The 16,664-nt window shown below is 31.3% G+C and overlaps 1 protein-coding gene across 6 annotated transcripts in view; it reads right to left on the reverse strand.

The window, feature by feature from the left end:
- EPHA7 (EPH receptor A7) overlaps positions 1–16,664 on the reverse strand; it is a 185,983-nt gene that overhangs the window by 9,548 nt on the left and 159,771 nt on the right. For 2 of the 6 annotated variants that reach the window (XM_025382592.1, XM_025382594.1), the window contains exons 8-14: positions 14,905–15,013; positions 14,169–14,224; positions 9,678–9,803; positions 8,436–8,621; positions 7,797–7,858; positions 6,165–6,374; positions 5,030–5,179 (exon numbers count right to left, since the gene is read on the reverse strand). In XM_025382592.1, coding sequence (XP_025238377.1) covers positions 5,030–5,179; positions 6,165–6,374; positions 7,797–7,858; positions 8,436–8,621; positions 9,678–9,803; positions 14,169–14,224; positions 14,905–15,013 — 899 coding nt within the window. Of the gene's footprint in view, positions 1–5,029; positions 5,180–6,112; positions 6,375–7,796; positions 7,859–8,435; positions 8,622–9,677; positions 9,804–10,557; positions 10,560–10,795; positions 11,103–11,445; positions 11,453–14,168; positions 14,225–14,904; positions 15,014–16,664 lie in introns of those variants that run through there. The other 4 variants (XM_025382591.1, XM_025382589.1, XM_025382593.1 and 1 more) reach the window with 4 other exon arrangements.

A 16,664-nucleotide genomic window follows, 5' to 3' on the forward strand; every position in this document is an offset into this window, starting at 1 on the left:
ACATAATACTTTTCAATAGCACTCCAAGCTTTCAAAAGAACACTTAAAATTATCGATTCTTTAGCTTTCAACACAATATATTCTTAAGTCTTTGTAGCACTGAACGTAGGACCTTTAAATGATTATTAAAAAAATGAGTTAATGAACCTCTGTAGTTGTTCTACTGCATTACGGAAATTTAATGATTCCTTTTGTTATTGCAGAGAAAAAACACTGATCTCACTTCAAAGTGAAACTCCTAGCTATATTCAAAGATATAGTGGTTTACACATTCATAAAGGATAGCAAGAAGATATAACATTTAAAATAAGAGATATTGGGACTTTAATAATCTCATTAATAGTCACATCCCTATGGACATGAACACTTAAGGTACTTGCTGGGAGCTCTTCCACCTTATACAGCAGTTTGGCATAATCCAAGATATACCCTTTGAAACAAAACCAGCCAATAGGAGCTAATTTAGAGAAAAACCGAACCTTGAGGTTCTGCAGTTTTCATTTATTAGCCTGGCAGTAAAACAATTTCCCTGTTAAAGATGCAATTAATAATCACTGTTAATATATATTAAATGCTTATTATATGATTGGCATGGTTTTAAACTTGAATTATCTTATTTGATTCTTACAAAAACCTTATTAGGTTTAAGTATCATTATTACACTGATTCAAGAGATAAAGAATGTGTGACACACAGGAAAAAAAGAGAGAGGGCCACTCAATATCAGGTAGCTGTTAGTAGAAAAGACAGAATTTGACGTAGGCTATCTGACAAGAGCCCTTGCTGTTAAGAATGGCTTTATTTTTCCAATTAAAAAATAGGTACATTCTTCAAATAGTTAGATATTCTTGGAAAAACAATGCACAGAGGTAAGATGGCTGACCCTCCACTTCTTAGAGGATTACGTAATTGGTTCACTGAATTCATCTGACACATATTCTTGTGAAATTACTAGAAACTCCTTGTATTTGCCTTAGTATTTCTAATAAAATTCATTCATAACCAATTCTATATCTAAGTAGTTCCCAGACGAACCAGAAGTTATTTGGGTAAATGTAACTTTAAAAAAGATCTCTGGGACACAACAAGGACCACTTCTTTGGCAAATGCTGTAAAGCAATACTTAGAAATAAAAACAAAAGTTACTTACTGAGAAGTGTTTCCATATTATTACAGTATGACCATTGTAAAAGGAACACAATAAGACCCCATTAATGAGCCTGTAATAACTCAAAATGGCATATGACATGATTGGCTTCTGTCCTCTGCTCAATATTCATTTTCTATTTCATTAACCTCACAGTAACATGACCCACATTTTATGCAATTAAATATGCTGGACTTCACTTATGAGATTATGGCAAAGTTTTACATAAAACAACATCATAATTTTGCTTCTATCTTAACATGAAAAAATAATAAAGTCATAAATCAGTGGTGACTTTTAGAATGAAAAATTAGGTATCACAATTTAGCTGAGAATACATTTACTTATGAGTATATTATATTTTCAAAGCTCTTAAATGACTTTTCATATATGGCTTTAAGAAATTATCTTTATGTCTCATATCTTTATAAAAGCTTAAATTTTTTAACATCCTAATATCTACCAACTAGGAAAATTAACAATTTACTGGCCTAGCTTTATATAAGAGAAAAATACTTTCTTACATTCTTTTCTAAAAATACTTTTTAGTTATGTTAAGTATTAAGATAATTAATTTACTATATAGATTTTATTCTTTTTATGCTAGTAGTATTTTTTCTTATATTACAATACATTAAAATACGAATGTAAGAAAAATACTAGGAAAAATAAAATCTATATAGTAAAAAACTTCAAAATTTCATAATTTGAGGGTAAAAATTTGATTTGGATGAATCAAGATATAAATTCAATGAAAAGATAGCTGCTGTGAAAACCAAAATGATATTTTCAATTTCCACAATAGTTCTTACATTTGACATTTACATACATGAAGATTTTTCTTTGAAAAGTCGTTAATGGAAAGAGCTAAATGTCTGCAGATTTTTTAGAAGAATAAAAGTTGGAAATTTATTTGGAAAGCTTCACCTCTCGGTTTTAATTGCAAGTAACTGAATCTGACTGTTTCCAATGCAGTTAAAACTTAAGAAAATAATAGACACATGAAAATACAAATGAGTGCCCATTCAAGGGTTAACTAAGGGATAATCTATTTGAGTATGAGTCTGGTCATGTATACATATATTAGTTTTCCCTAGGTTTTTCTTGTTCATTGCCTTGTCCAGAGTTACACACACTGTCCAGATAGTCCAGAACTTTCTCACTCATTAGCTTCTACATCACCCTTTTGTGTCTCTTCAGGTTACAAAAACCTCACCTTATCCAGCATTCAGCCTGGAACTGTGTGGACTTGCTTAGAAATGTAACCATCACTGCACATCTTGTTTTCTTGTGTCTTGTAAAAAATCTTTTAAAATCTGAGGCATTTAAAATGTGAGGGCTTTCTTAAATCCCTGACAAATTCCTAGCAACTAAATTTTAATAATGTAAAGTGAATCGGTTCACTTAATAAATCCATCTAGGCTAATTAAAAAACAATGAATACATCCGAAAATCTGACGAAGGCAACCTTCCCAGAAAAAAAAATAATATATTCACACATACACAGCAGTTTCCACATGTATCAGGGGTTCATAGATCTAAGTCTCTCCATGAACTCCTACCACAGCTTCCTAGTAAAAAACTTTTATCTAGAAAATTTTATCCCAGAATGGAAATCATTATCCTAAATTATCCAATTTTTCTCCATTTGCATATTGAAAATTAAACATATAATTGTTCAAATAATACTCTACTGACATAATTATAAAATAATGACTATTATGTAATAAGAGGAATATGAATATCGATTTCACTGTACAAACTGACCTATCTAGGTAATCGCTCACTGCTAAACAAACCTGTGTCCAAATTTATTAACTATTTTAGACTTTCTAACTAAAAACATAAAAGAATGTGCCAAATAATTTAGGTTAGAACTAAACTGCACAATAGATATAATTATGTCATTTCACTAATAAAATATTTATTAATCCTTCATATATTAAGGCTATATTCATGATGTTCATTTTTAAGAAAAACAAAAAACAATACTTAACACATTTTAAAATTTAAAATTGGAAATATTAATTTGTTTCTTCTTAACCATTTTCATTATTTGTTTTTGGAAGTTAAGTGAACTCTGAATTTGTCAGTCCTATCAGTCCCTTTATGTTTGAATCCAGTACAGAAGGAAGGTGTCAAAAGAAATGAAACTCCACTGAGTGTCTAGGGAATGTAAATATTTCTCTTTCTCTGCCCTAAGGATTTGTTTGTCCACATTTTGACAGTCCATGAAATCTTTGACACTGAGACCTGTCAAATATTAACAACTTTGCCTCTGCCAAACAGACTCGTCATTTAGACTTTTATCTTTGAAAAACAAAACAACAACAAAAAACTAAAAGCAAATGAAAAAGTTTTATGTCATCTTCCAGTTCAAAATATCAACAGATTTAACTGATTCATAACCATCCTCTTTTCAGACTGGGAACTTCTCAGTTAATGCAAAAGTTTGTAGGGAAAGTATCAAAAATAACCTCACCAACAACATATAAAACAGTCTAAATGTTAGTTGTCTAAAAATAACTACTGTAAATTTTAAGACCCATAGCAACTTGATATGGGCAATTCTAAAGTTCAAATCAAAGTTATTGATTTAATATAACAATTTGCATGATCTCTTTAAAAAAATAACTCAAATGTAACTGTAGTAGCCAGCTTCTGTTGCTATTTATGTTTATAATACCTCAAGCTTTACTCCAAACCAGTTTGCTAGTCACATCCTTGTTCTAAATGGAGATGTCGATTTTCCTTAAGCATTACTTATTTTTTTACTTCATACTCCAAGAATTTGGATTAGTATAATTTCCAGACTCCTTCAAAAACTCCTTCATCAATCTGTCCAAACCTACATCTTCATTTCTAATTACCACAAGTGTACTGCATCTCTGTTATAGAAAAGGGAGTCCATTTGATTGGTCTTCATACACCTCTAAACCTTAACCTCTCAACTTTCCAGTGTGCTTCCTTAGAGAATGGCTCATCAGCTCTGAACCAAGGTATCCTCCAGATTTCTAGTACAATCCTGGATATCGTGCTACATTTCATACTGGCTCTACATCTATCTAAATTTCACTCATATTTCAATAGGTTGAACTATAAGTGCTCTTGGCCTACAAAGTGGCCATTTTATCAAACTCAACCTAATAAAGGCAACTTTTTTTTTGCACTTTTGCTATATTGTTGAATAAATGGTCTCTTGGTGTGAGATGTGTACCCTCACATGGACTACCATCAGTTTCTTTTCTCAACGGATAACAGTATGCTTTATGTTCTAGCATATTCTCATGGCAGCAGGGGATGTACATTTAATAAATATACTTTCAAAAAGAATTTCCAAGGATATTCTTATTGATTACATTCTAAAATATCACTATGAAACATTTACTAATAGTGATCATAAAATCTAGATTGTCTCATGAAACTAAAACTTAGTTACGCCGATCAACAGTAGATAATTTAAATGAATTTTCTTAGAACACTAAAAGAAAAAGATAAGCTTCAAAGACAAAACAAAGCACAACCAAACTTCCTTCCCTCCTCTTCACAGATGATTCTTTTACTCATGTGATGCTCCCACTCAAGCTGTGCAAGTGTGGAAACATTATATTTATTAAGGAAGAAATATCATTAGTAAGCTTCTATTTTGTGTCCATTGAATTTATATTATAAAAAGAGAAAGACATTATTCAAAATGAAAGCCAAAATAATAAAATTAGTAGAGCCACTAATTTATGGTAATTAGTGTGGTAGTAATTGTGGAAAACTGTATTTTTATAATTATTTAAAAGTGTGTTCTTAATGAGCCTTTACCTACATGTTCCAGTAATAGTGGCTATTAATGTATTCAATCCTTTTTGTTTAAATGAATGTAACACCTACATCTTGATTTGACATGTCCCAATAAGGTCTTTCTCCATAAGACATAACTTCCCACATGACTATTCCATAGCTCCATACATCACTGGCTGATGTGAATTTCCGGTACTGGATGGCTTCGGGTGCTGTCCACCTTACTGGAATTTTTCCACCCTATTATAAAAAGAAATGAACATTTAAAATATGTATAATAACTTATCTATTATTTATGGCAACACCATAAATACATATGTGCATTTTTGTTTGGTAGTTCAGCAGCATCAGGTCTACCCATCTTGAATCTCTATGTGTATTTAAAGTTCTTAATCTGATTTTTAGAATCCCATTACAAATTTCATCATTTCAAGTTTACATGGCAACTCAACTGATGGAGCTTTGTGTGGTGTTAGGGCAAGAGTATATTGAACAAACAATGAGAAGCTGGGCGCTGCGGCTCACACCTGTAATCCCAGCACTTTGGAAGACTGAAGTGGGTGGATCACCTGAGGCCAGGAGTTGGAGACGAGCCTGGCAAACATGGTGAAATCCCGTCTCTACTAAAAATACAAGAAAATTATCTATGCGTGGTGGTGGGCGCCTGTTATCCTAGCTACTCAGAAGGCTGAGGCAAGAGCATTGCTTGAACCCGAGAGGTGGAGGCTGCAGTGAGCCAAGACTGTGTCATTGCACTCCAGCCTGGACAACAACAGTCACAACAAAGACAAACTAGGCAAAGTTACTATGAAAATGAAATAAAATATGGATAATTTAAATAAAGTCTCACATATCTTCTTTTTTTCTAATCTTACAAAAGTTATAAGGATTAGCATAGTTAATATTCTTTTAAATCTTTACTTAAAATGTGATTATAGTTTTCTACAAATATGAGTGCTAGTAACTAGATGTTTTTGTATGTAACTATATTCTATGACTCTCTCAATATAAGGTAGTCATGTTATCAACAATTTCCTTCTTAGCTTATATATATACTGTACAAACAATGATTCTTCCAGAAAAACAAAAAACAAAAAAAAGCAACCTCAAAATACTTAGCTCAGTTTGCTTCATTTTTCCTGTTTAGTTTACATTACTAGGTCCTGCTTTCGTGGTAGAAAAATCTTAAGAATATGAAAAAGTGCAGTAAATGACTTTTTCTTACAGTAGTTGTATAGACAGCTTCTGGATCATCCTCTATAACTCGGGACAGGCCAAAATCTGACACTTTACAAACAAGATTGCTGTTGACAAGAATATTGCGAGCTGCAAGGTCCCTGTGAACATATCCCATATCAGCCAAATATCTCATTCCAGCAGCAATTCCTCTCAGCATTCCTACTAACTGAATGACTGTAAATTGCCCATCATGTTTCTGCAGGAAGACAAAAATAAAAGCCCAGTTAATTGCATACTTTAAAAGGTACAAAAATCACCATGAAAAATATCTGCATGCTAGTAATTTGCTATTGTATAACAGGAATTGTTAATTAATTTTTTATATAATATGGATACCTGTGGGAAAAAACATAACATGCTCATTTAGCTGATAGCCAAATAATTTTGGTAATCATTTAGTTATTTATATTAATTTGATATTTTAATATGAACTAACAGTTTGAGATTGCACAAGTCTAAAAGTATATGCTAATTTTTAAGTTTGGAAATAGAATATCTAAAAAATTACCCCAATTAGCTAAGTGTTTTCCCCACATGCCAAAAAGTCTAAATAACATAAAAGTATATAAAGAAATTAGTATACATATAATAAGGTTTATTTTCCTCTAAATGGTAAAAATGAGAAAGGGGGAAATATTTGAGTCAAAATGAAGAGAAACTAAAATGTAGAAAGTGATTGTAGTGGCTGACTTGATTTTCATTTAATTTTTTCTTAGTTATGCTACTGATAGGAGCGTTACTTGTAACAAGGATTCTCTAGGACAGATGTACTAGCAAATGGGATTGAGAACTGTTTGCAACCAGACCGGCCACTTCTAACCTATTTTAACCAAAAAATTACTCCAGCTGAATATAAATATGCTGGATGAAGTATGCTAGTCTGAGTTGATGAATTTTCTAATTGATTCTTATATCATGATGATGCAGCAATAAAAGTTTCTGTAAATCCTATGACTGTTTATACATCTGAGTTAAATATGATTCTAGATCATACTAAATAACTTTACATGTTCTCTTTTTCTTTAGATTTTTTTTTCTTTGCCATTTGGTAAAGCGGTCACATGTTAACATTCTTAGTTAAAAAGCCTTTGAGAGTAAAAATATCTATGTTTATATATTTTGGATTCATATGTCATTTACAGATAAATCACACATCATTAATTTGAAAAATAATGTTAATAATCATATATTTTATGCTTGGTGTTCACCTAACAATAAAATAGAAATGGTTCTACAGAGCAGAGTTGTGATCAAAGTGTCAACACAGAACGGTTATCTCACCTTTTAGTCTTTTCCATATTATCTCTATATTTCATTTACAATTGTACATGCTATTTTATAACATGAATTCAAATTACAGGGCTTCAGGCATCCTCTATATCTCAGGTAATAATATTAACGGAAATAACTTTGTGACCACATTGTATCACTTAAATGCTCAAACTATTCTAGTTTAATCTAGTCTTGAACTCTGATTATTAATCTGATTTTCAAAGACAATTTTCTAACCTCTTACTATTTTACAAGGTTCTCATTTTACCTCGCAAAAAAGGTTCATAAAATTATATTGGTAGCAAGCATAGTATATTTAGAGTAAGTGGATCACTTTGGTACTTACCCTGAGAAATGCATCTAGGGCTCCATTTTCCATGAACTCTATTACAATCATGACTGGTTTCCCTAAAATTAAAAAAAAAAAAAAGTTTCAGAAGTTGTAACCTGAACTGCAGGGTTATTTCCTTTCTCATCCCCCAGTAAAACACATGGTGCTCTTTTGAAAGAGTGAGTGTGTGAAGTATGAGTGTTTCTTTTAGTGTTGCTGCTAAGCTCAAAAAGTCATTATATGTCTGCTTGGAACATGATCATGATACATAAAATTAAAACATATAAATAAAAGTCATGGTGTTCTTCTGACTCCTGCTTTGTGAGTAAAACTCAGAGAAAATTATACTTTATGTAAAACGTAAAGACTATATTGTATAATTATTATGTCTCTTGAAGAGAAATAAAAATATTTATCAGTCATTCCATCTATCAGTTATTCTTCAACTTTAATCTTACATTCATTTTTTTTCTGCTTTTTTTTCCCCTTGAGGTGATAACATAAAGGAAGAATTTTTTGATTAGTTACATACCAAGAAAACTCATTCATTTAGACTATGCAACATATTTCATAATTTGTTTTATTATGTACATAATAATACTAATTTCTGACACTCGGTTTGTTTTATAAAATAAAGATATAACCAATATCTACCTCTTGTAACAACCCCTTCCAAATGGACAACATTTGGGTGATCAAACTGCCCCATGATGCTTGCTTCACATAAAAAGTCTCTCCTTTGTTTTTCTGTGTAACCAACTTTCAGGGTTTTTATGGCTACTGCAACGTCTCTTTTCCCTGGAAGTTTCAAACGGCCACTGCAGACTTCACCAAATTCTCCTGAAGTAACAGAACAAGCAGGCATATTTTATTTTCTAAATATTGTACTTTTCTTTGAAGAGCAAATGCATTTAATTATTTTTCTTTAACTTATAGTAAATTATTTTAAAGCATTTTAAAATATTTTCAAAAATACTTGATAAAGCCCTGTAAGTTACATAGAATACATTCCCATATATAGGGGAGTCTATTTCCTAGACACAAAAGTTGTTTATGAAAATAATGGCATAAATGAAATTAAAACTTGAAGATACAGTTCAGAGCTCCTTCATAGAAGTTACGCTTTCCTAAACTGTCTTGTTAAACAGGCTACTATTTTTCAATTGAATTAACCAACACTCAGGGTTAACATTCAGATTTGAATTATGCTATTATACATTTAAAATTATTTTTTATATATGGCATTAGTATATAACCTAGACTACTGACTAAAGCATGAGGACACAGCAAATTCTAAACATTGCTATTCCTTTTGAGAAGAAAATATTTATTAAACATTTAAAATCTGGAATTTATATGCACTATGTCTACTGGATTTAAAGGAATTAGAATCAGAAATGTATATTATAAAAATACATACAAATAGAAAATATTCCCTTTAAATAATTCATACACATTAATTTTCTACATGAATTTAAATTACAATGGCTAATATCTACAAATACAAGAAAAAAGATAAAAATGAAAGTTTTGTAAGAAGACAGTAAATCAAGTAAAAGGAAATGCGCAGCAAAATTCTGGAAATTTCTGACCTTTTAAAAATACAAATTCATTTCTTAAATGACAGGCCAGAGCTATTATAAAGTAGCTTGTAATAGAACAATATCTTAAAAATCCAACAGGAAACAAAAATATATGGATTCTTCGTGCCACATGCTAGTTTTTCACATTTTTTCGTAAGATTTCATAAACAAGTACAGCCTCACTGCTTCCAACAGTTCAGGTAAATGCAAAAGTTCTATACTTGAGGGATAATTATTTGCCTGTCATTATGATGTATGACTTTCGATCTTGGCTAAATGGAACAGCTGAACAAGGAAGCTACAATAGCCTTACCTGCACCAATCACACGCTCAATTTTAATACAGGAGGCATCTAGCTCCTTGGCGAATTGATGGACAGCTCTATTTGGGTCCTCATAGGTTTCAGGGTCAATGTAGGTTTTGGTGCCTGGAAATTTAACTGTAATGATGTAAGAAAGCATGACTGTGATGAAGCAAAGCCCTTATTGTGCAGTCAGCCCAGGAATTTCATTATGCAGAGTGCTCCTTGGAACAGTGAACTTGCTTCCACATCACCTGATTCACAGCAGTTTTAACAGACTACTTCAGTCTGCTGGCGTATAGGTATTATCTGCAAGCTTCTATAGGTAACATAGGATCCAGCTCATAGGTTGCTAACTGAATTGCTTTTCCAGTAAATCAACAAAAGACATTCACCAAAATTTCTGACATGCCTATCAGACGGGAGGTTTAATTAAATTCACTGCTATCATGGCATAGTTCAAGCCATATTGAGGTTTGTAATGGACTTGGAAACACATTTGTAAAACTACCAGTCAGTCAATCAATCAAATTAATACACTGGGAAAAGAAGACATTTCATTTACAGGTAGCCTACTACACTGACAGCAATATTAAAAACATTTAGACATCTTACTTATTCTTTTGATTTATTTTTTTAAAGACCAACCACCGTTGACATATACATAAAATTAATACAAGATGTGAGGGACTTCTATCACAGAATCAAAGAGATATCTTCTAAAGACAGTTTCATCTTCACCTTCAAGGGCAATAGAGGCCAGATATACAAAGTGCAGAGTAAAGTAGAAAATTTACAATATTCCTGGGATCTGTTAACCAAGTATGACAGCGATTTGAAAGAGGAATGGTTTATATGAACTTTCAATTATAAGGCTCTGGAAGATCTTAACTGCTGAGGAGGTAGCCAATATGCCTCACAAAAGGTAGTCAAAATGCAAACAACATAGAATAATCTTAAAAGTTAAAATCTTCTTAAAATGCACCCAGAAGCATGCAGGTAACAGATAATACTATGTCAACTTTAAATAAAATTCAATTACAATAATGTATTCCAAATCTATTTGGTAAAAGACAAAGATAAGATAGATAGGCATATATTTGGTTATATTAATGCAATAAAAATTACACTATATCCTCAAAAAAACTTTATTGTTTTAACAAAGCCACTGAACAATCTTTTCATCAAATCTTACTATTTGGAGAACAATATACTTCTTTATATATTACACTGCAGCCTAACTGTGCTTATGTCATCACATTAAAATTATATTTTAAAAATAAACACATAACAAAAAGAAGCAAAATGTATAAAGGAAAATGGGATTTAAAAATCTTGATTTATTCTGCTGTAGTTGATTGTTTATCCAAAATTGATTGTCTTAAACAATTATTGTTGCAGTTTATAAAACTGACAGATGCTCATTTGTTACTAAAGCTGAACATGAAAAAAAAAAAAAAAAAAACAACACGAGAAGAAAAGAGAGAGGGGATAGAAGGAGAAAAGAGAGAAGAGGAGTATAGGGAAAGGGGGAAGAGAAAAAGAGAGAAGGGAAGAAAACAATAGGTTAACCTCCTAGATTGGCAGGCAGATGGAGAATGAGCCATCTTCTCCCTTTTTATTCTCTCTTTCTTTAATATTTTTAAAATTTTGTTTTGATAAGGGAGCTAGATTGGAGGTAACCTTCCGCATCTCAAACGGTCTCTGACGGTTCTTTATTCAAGCTGTCATAAAACATTTTGACAGGCCAGAGCTATTTTGGCATAAAAACATGAAATACTGCCCAGCTTGGATTTGAAGACATTGTTAGAAGAAATGGTAGGAGGAAACAAAATGTAAATTTGAATTGCTTCACTAAATTCCTCCATTGTGTTTATATCTTTAAATGTAGCACTTGGGGGCATGGAGAGTTGAGGGTGCCTGATACAAATGACTGGACATTCTATTAAATTCAGTGCTCTAAAAGCTAGTTAAATGGTTGCTTTCAAGTTTCTGTAAAAATTCAATCTGGTGTTTCAGCACTTGGGAAAATTGTTCATGAACCAAATAGAGGAATAAAAAGACACCAACTTGTAAACAACTGGTTACCACAGTATTATACTTTGTATATTAAGTAATCATAAAATCAAATAAAATACCTTGTTTTAATCAAACAAGAAGAAAACATATCCTTGGAAAAAGGGTGATTCAAAATATTAAGAGTTCACCAGGATAGGATATGGTAAGTGCACTTTTTTTCATTATTCATTTAAGAAATGAATGTTTTAAAATAAGGAAAATATTGACATTATTTCTGAATATTCTGGTTTATCCCAACTTGAGTATGAACTTTCGTATTTTAAAATATTATTTCGATTTCTCATGAAAGTTTAACATCTTAAAACCACCATTGCTAGTTTTCTTTAAAGGTTAAAACTTTATATACAGCAAGCTTATCTTGTATATATTAGCAAGTAAGGCATGCAATTATATATTTTCTAATTACAAACTGGATGTGAAATGTGAAGAAAGTGAATGGCATAAACACATTAAAACTTATAAGGCTATACAAAAAATTTTGGATAAGTCATGTTTCAACTGACCTTCTGCATTAACCTGCAAGTTAAAAGCAAATAAACTGGTATATGTGATCATTTGGGGATATTTCAAATATGCTCAACAAATAGTGACATACTGATTATGGTAATATTAAATAATTGTGCCATTAAATTATTCACATATGGGCAGGACCAGGGATTCCCGGAACTACAGTCTTATGTTACTCTTCTATATACATTCTACACTAGAAATAAAATTTAGAAATTCAAGTTTTGATCTGCTCCTTCCTGTCTGGGGAAGTGTTAAAAATATTCTCCCATGTCATTAAATAGAAACAAAAAAAAGGTAACCTCCACTTTTTTCTCTATTTCCTCTAGCTATAAACTACCTATGGTGCTCTCTTCACTGAGGCTTGTCGCAGGAAAATTAATGCCAGATTAGCAAAAGGAAGTTCTGACATTGGGGGCATATCAAATAATCCCAAGTGGGGTATAGAAACACACATATTCAGTCATAATCAGGGGTATATTTAAGTTTTTTGAGGCTTAACCCATATACAATTTGGGATACTGTCTTTAGGGGAAATCATACATGATTATATACACAAATTTGCTACAGCACTCCCACGGCCTAAAAAAGGCCTGTGAAAGTAAGAGGCCTTGAATATTAAACTTTATAATAAAGCCACTTCTGGGCATACCTTTAATTTCCATTTGTAGTAAACCGTACTACCCCACATGCCCTTCCTACCATCAGTGGTTGAGATTCAAGATAATTTCTTATTCAATTTGGATTTGTGTTACGTAAAACCACTTCTATTTTGAAAACTGAAGGTAACTGTTGGTTCAAAAATGTAAACACATTGAGAAAATTTAGGAATGATAAGAGCATTTACAATTTGTGTATTTAAACCACACATTGTCATTTGAGCTTTTTTTTTTTTTTTTTTTTTTACGAAAAAAAGAATCACAAAGAAAATCTAAAATGTATTAGAAATTCTTGATGGAGGCTTTGCTATTCTTATGACTTTACGATGGGTATAGGACAGCATCTTCACAGATACTGACATAAGAATCTAATAAATAACACAAAAGATACAATTCTTATGTCATGGGAAATTTATCTACACATGAGAACATTTGCCAAAGATTACAGACAATACAAAATAATAATAAAATTGGTTTTTAATATTCTCAAGGATTAAAAATGGGGAAAATGGGTTTGGGTAAGAACATCATTAATTATCAGAACTGAAGTAATTTGATGGTTAGGTTTTGATTTTGCCTACATAAAGTAATAACATTTACTCTCAGTGCTTGCATTTTCACATGCCATTCTCACTGCAACAAGAATAAGATTAATGCAGATAGGCATCTATTTTATTTGGGTCACTAAGCTTTCTTCTAAATACGATTTCTAAAATGAACTTTTAAGAATAAGCTAACTCAAATCCATAGGAAAACATCAGAGGCATGAATCTTATTATTATACTATTTATGTTCTGTGAAATATCTATCAGTGATAGGTAATTTATAGTAGCTGAAGAGAAAGAGGCTCCTTAATTTAGTCTTTTGTGGTAGCACCACTCATTGGATTAAAAAAGGGCCTATCCTTGTAACCTGAAATGACATTCCATAGCTAGCGAATGGGCACATGCAACCTTTAATGTATTATTATTATGATGGTAAGAAACACTTGGGCAAAGTTTGCAAAAGGAAACATTGTGATGTAAAAGCAGCTGAATATCCTGCAGTTATATGGCATTTCTGAATATATTTTATTTTTTCAAATTCATATCACATGATTTTAATTCTAAACATCTTATTCAAATGCTTTAAAGCAACAATTTGAGCTCATGGTATAATTTCAAGCATGATGCATAAGGACTTTGTTAATGCCAATGCTAATAACCAGATTTTTCTATTAATAGGGGTACATCATAGTAAAGAAAAGCCAAACACTTACAATGAAAGTAAAGCTCTTCATCCCCTTCTTGGTCAGCTTTGCTATAACCACAGTGCCTAGAAGAAAGCAAATTTGTGACAATCTTAGTGATTTTACTTTTTATATTTAAATTTCATTACAATGCACCTTAGTTACTCAACAACCTACTAGAGTTAAATTTACTGTTCATAGTTATGAATCCATTTAGTAATAATATAGCAATTCACATGATTAAGATGCACAGAAAACAAACTCTTTGTGTGAGAAAATGTAAAAGGAACATTTTTAAAAATACATTTAGAATGAATATACAAAATTTAATATGATTTGAATCCACAAAGTTCAATTCACAAAAATATTCATGAGTCACAAATATTCACAAGTGAATGTTTACTTGTATTTCTTTCTGGAAAAAAACACATTTTAAATGGTTTCCACAAACATTTAATAACTAGAAGAGTAAATACTTCCCCAGGTATATTCTATATTTATTATGAAAACTTAACTCTGAAAATAAGAAATAAAAATTCACACAATAAAAACTATAATACTCATTCCCCCTAAACTAAAGGCAGTGATCAAACTCATATTACATTTTGATCTTGAAGGAATGACATGTTATTGATCTTTATTGTTTTGTATCAAAGAATGTTTGCATTTACTATTTAAAATTCTATTACACTAAGTAATAGGCTGACATAATTCTTAAAAAGCAATATGTTTTAATGTTTGAGATTAGAACAACTTTGTGTTCTACCTTCTCCCAATGATGAAGCCAAAGACCATGAACACCAAAATGATGGTCCCAGCCACAGCAACCACAGCAATGATAATGACAGGATTCTGTTCACTGGAGACAGCTGTAGCTGCAAACAGAGGAAATAGGCTCAGAAATACTTGACACCATGCAAGAACTTGAGAGGTTAAATAAAATTAGTGATATCTTTTCTATGTAATTCACTCTAATTTTTAATAACTGCATTATTTTGTAACAAAGTAAATGTAAATAAATGTTTATTTCTGCCTTTCAAAGAACTGGTAAGGACAATACTTTCACATATTTTCCATTTATCAGCTATAAAGGAACATATAAACGCTCACTGAATGACTATATTCCTGCTTTGTTGTAGAAAGCTTAGTTATAAATCAAGAGATAGACACATCTAATCTGCTAGTGCTATTAAATCCCTGTTGTTCCTCAGCAAGGCATTTGATTTTGATCCCTTTGTGTCTTTTTTTCTGGTATGTGAAATCAGAACCAAAATACATACCTCGCGTATTTTTTAAAGTACTTTAATACACATTAAATGCTTTATCTCTCATATCATCAATTAAAATAGAAAGCATAGTGTAATCATAGTTAAACATCATGAAATTATAGTCCGCTATAATTCAGGAAAAAGATGAGCTATATTATCTGTGTTATTTTTCATGAAGTATGTAGTAAACACGTTTCATATTTTAAGATTACAAAAATAGCTAGCCTATTTTAGAAAGAGAAAACTTTCTGCAAGTACTTTTTAACAAAACACTATCATTACCTAACTGCAGACACTTCTTGTACAATAATAAATAATTCTTCTATGCTCATTAAGGCAAACTCAGCTGAACCTTTCTGACAGTCTCTTTGGGAACAAATACATGTTTGCATGTCTTTTAAAACACTCTCTGACATAGAATTTTTGCACTTATCACTTCCATTTTTCCAAACTAGTGAAATTTTATTTATATGGTGACTCACAATTGTCATATTTTCCCAGTTTCATATTTTCAGTAGCAATACAGACTTTATAAAATCATTTAAGACATATGAAAAAATGAAAATGAATATTTCAATAAATGATCCAGTTGCAAATATCATAAAATACATAATGTCAAACTAATATAACTTGCTAATTCTGAAACAATCAACAGCTGCAATCTTTAATTTAAGGCAGGATGGAAACTACCTTTCCTTCTTGTTGATGGCAAGGGACTAGATCTCCAGAGTAGTAATTCATATGAAGGCAAAACATATCTTGCCACAATAGGAAGTATAAAATTTTTTTCAGATCAGCCTTTCTCTAGTTTATTTGTCTGTCTCCTTTTGACAAATTATCTCTTAATTTCGTATACCTATGCTAACAAGAGATAGCTCCTGTGTTGAAAAACAGTAAAAACAGCTCTGGTCTAATAGATACTTTCTGAACAAAGAAGATTATACACATTCTCTAATTTATCACCTGCCAAATTGCTCCCTGAGGGAACTTAAAAAGGTTAAAAAACAAAACAAACAAACAAAAAAAACAGAAAACAAAACAAAACAAAAAACAACAGAAGAAAACAACTTTCAAATACTAATTTCTGAATTACAGCCTATTATCACACAACAGAGAAAAGATGACTTCAAGTACTTTAAAAATTTGTTTATGTTTTTAGTCAGTTTTCTATACATTTTAAGAAAGTAAAAGAATGGAGTAGTTCCAGTCATGAGGAAGAAAAAAATTATGTACATATGTTATGAAATTCTTTCCATTC

This window comes from Theropithecus gelada, chromosome 4, assembly GCF_003255815.1.
Source record: "Theropithecus gelada isolate Dixy chromosome 4, Tgel_1.0, whole genome shotgun sequence".
Lineage (NCBI taxonomy): Eukaryota > Metazoa > Chordata > Mammalia > Primates > Cercopithecidae > Theropithecus > Theropithecus gelada.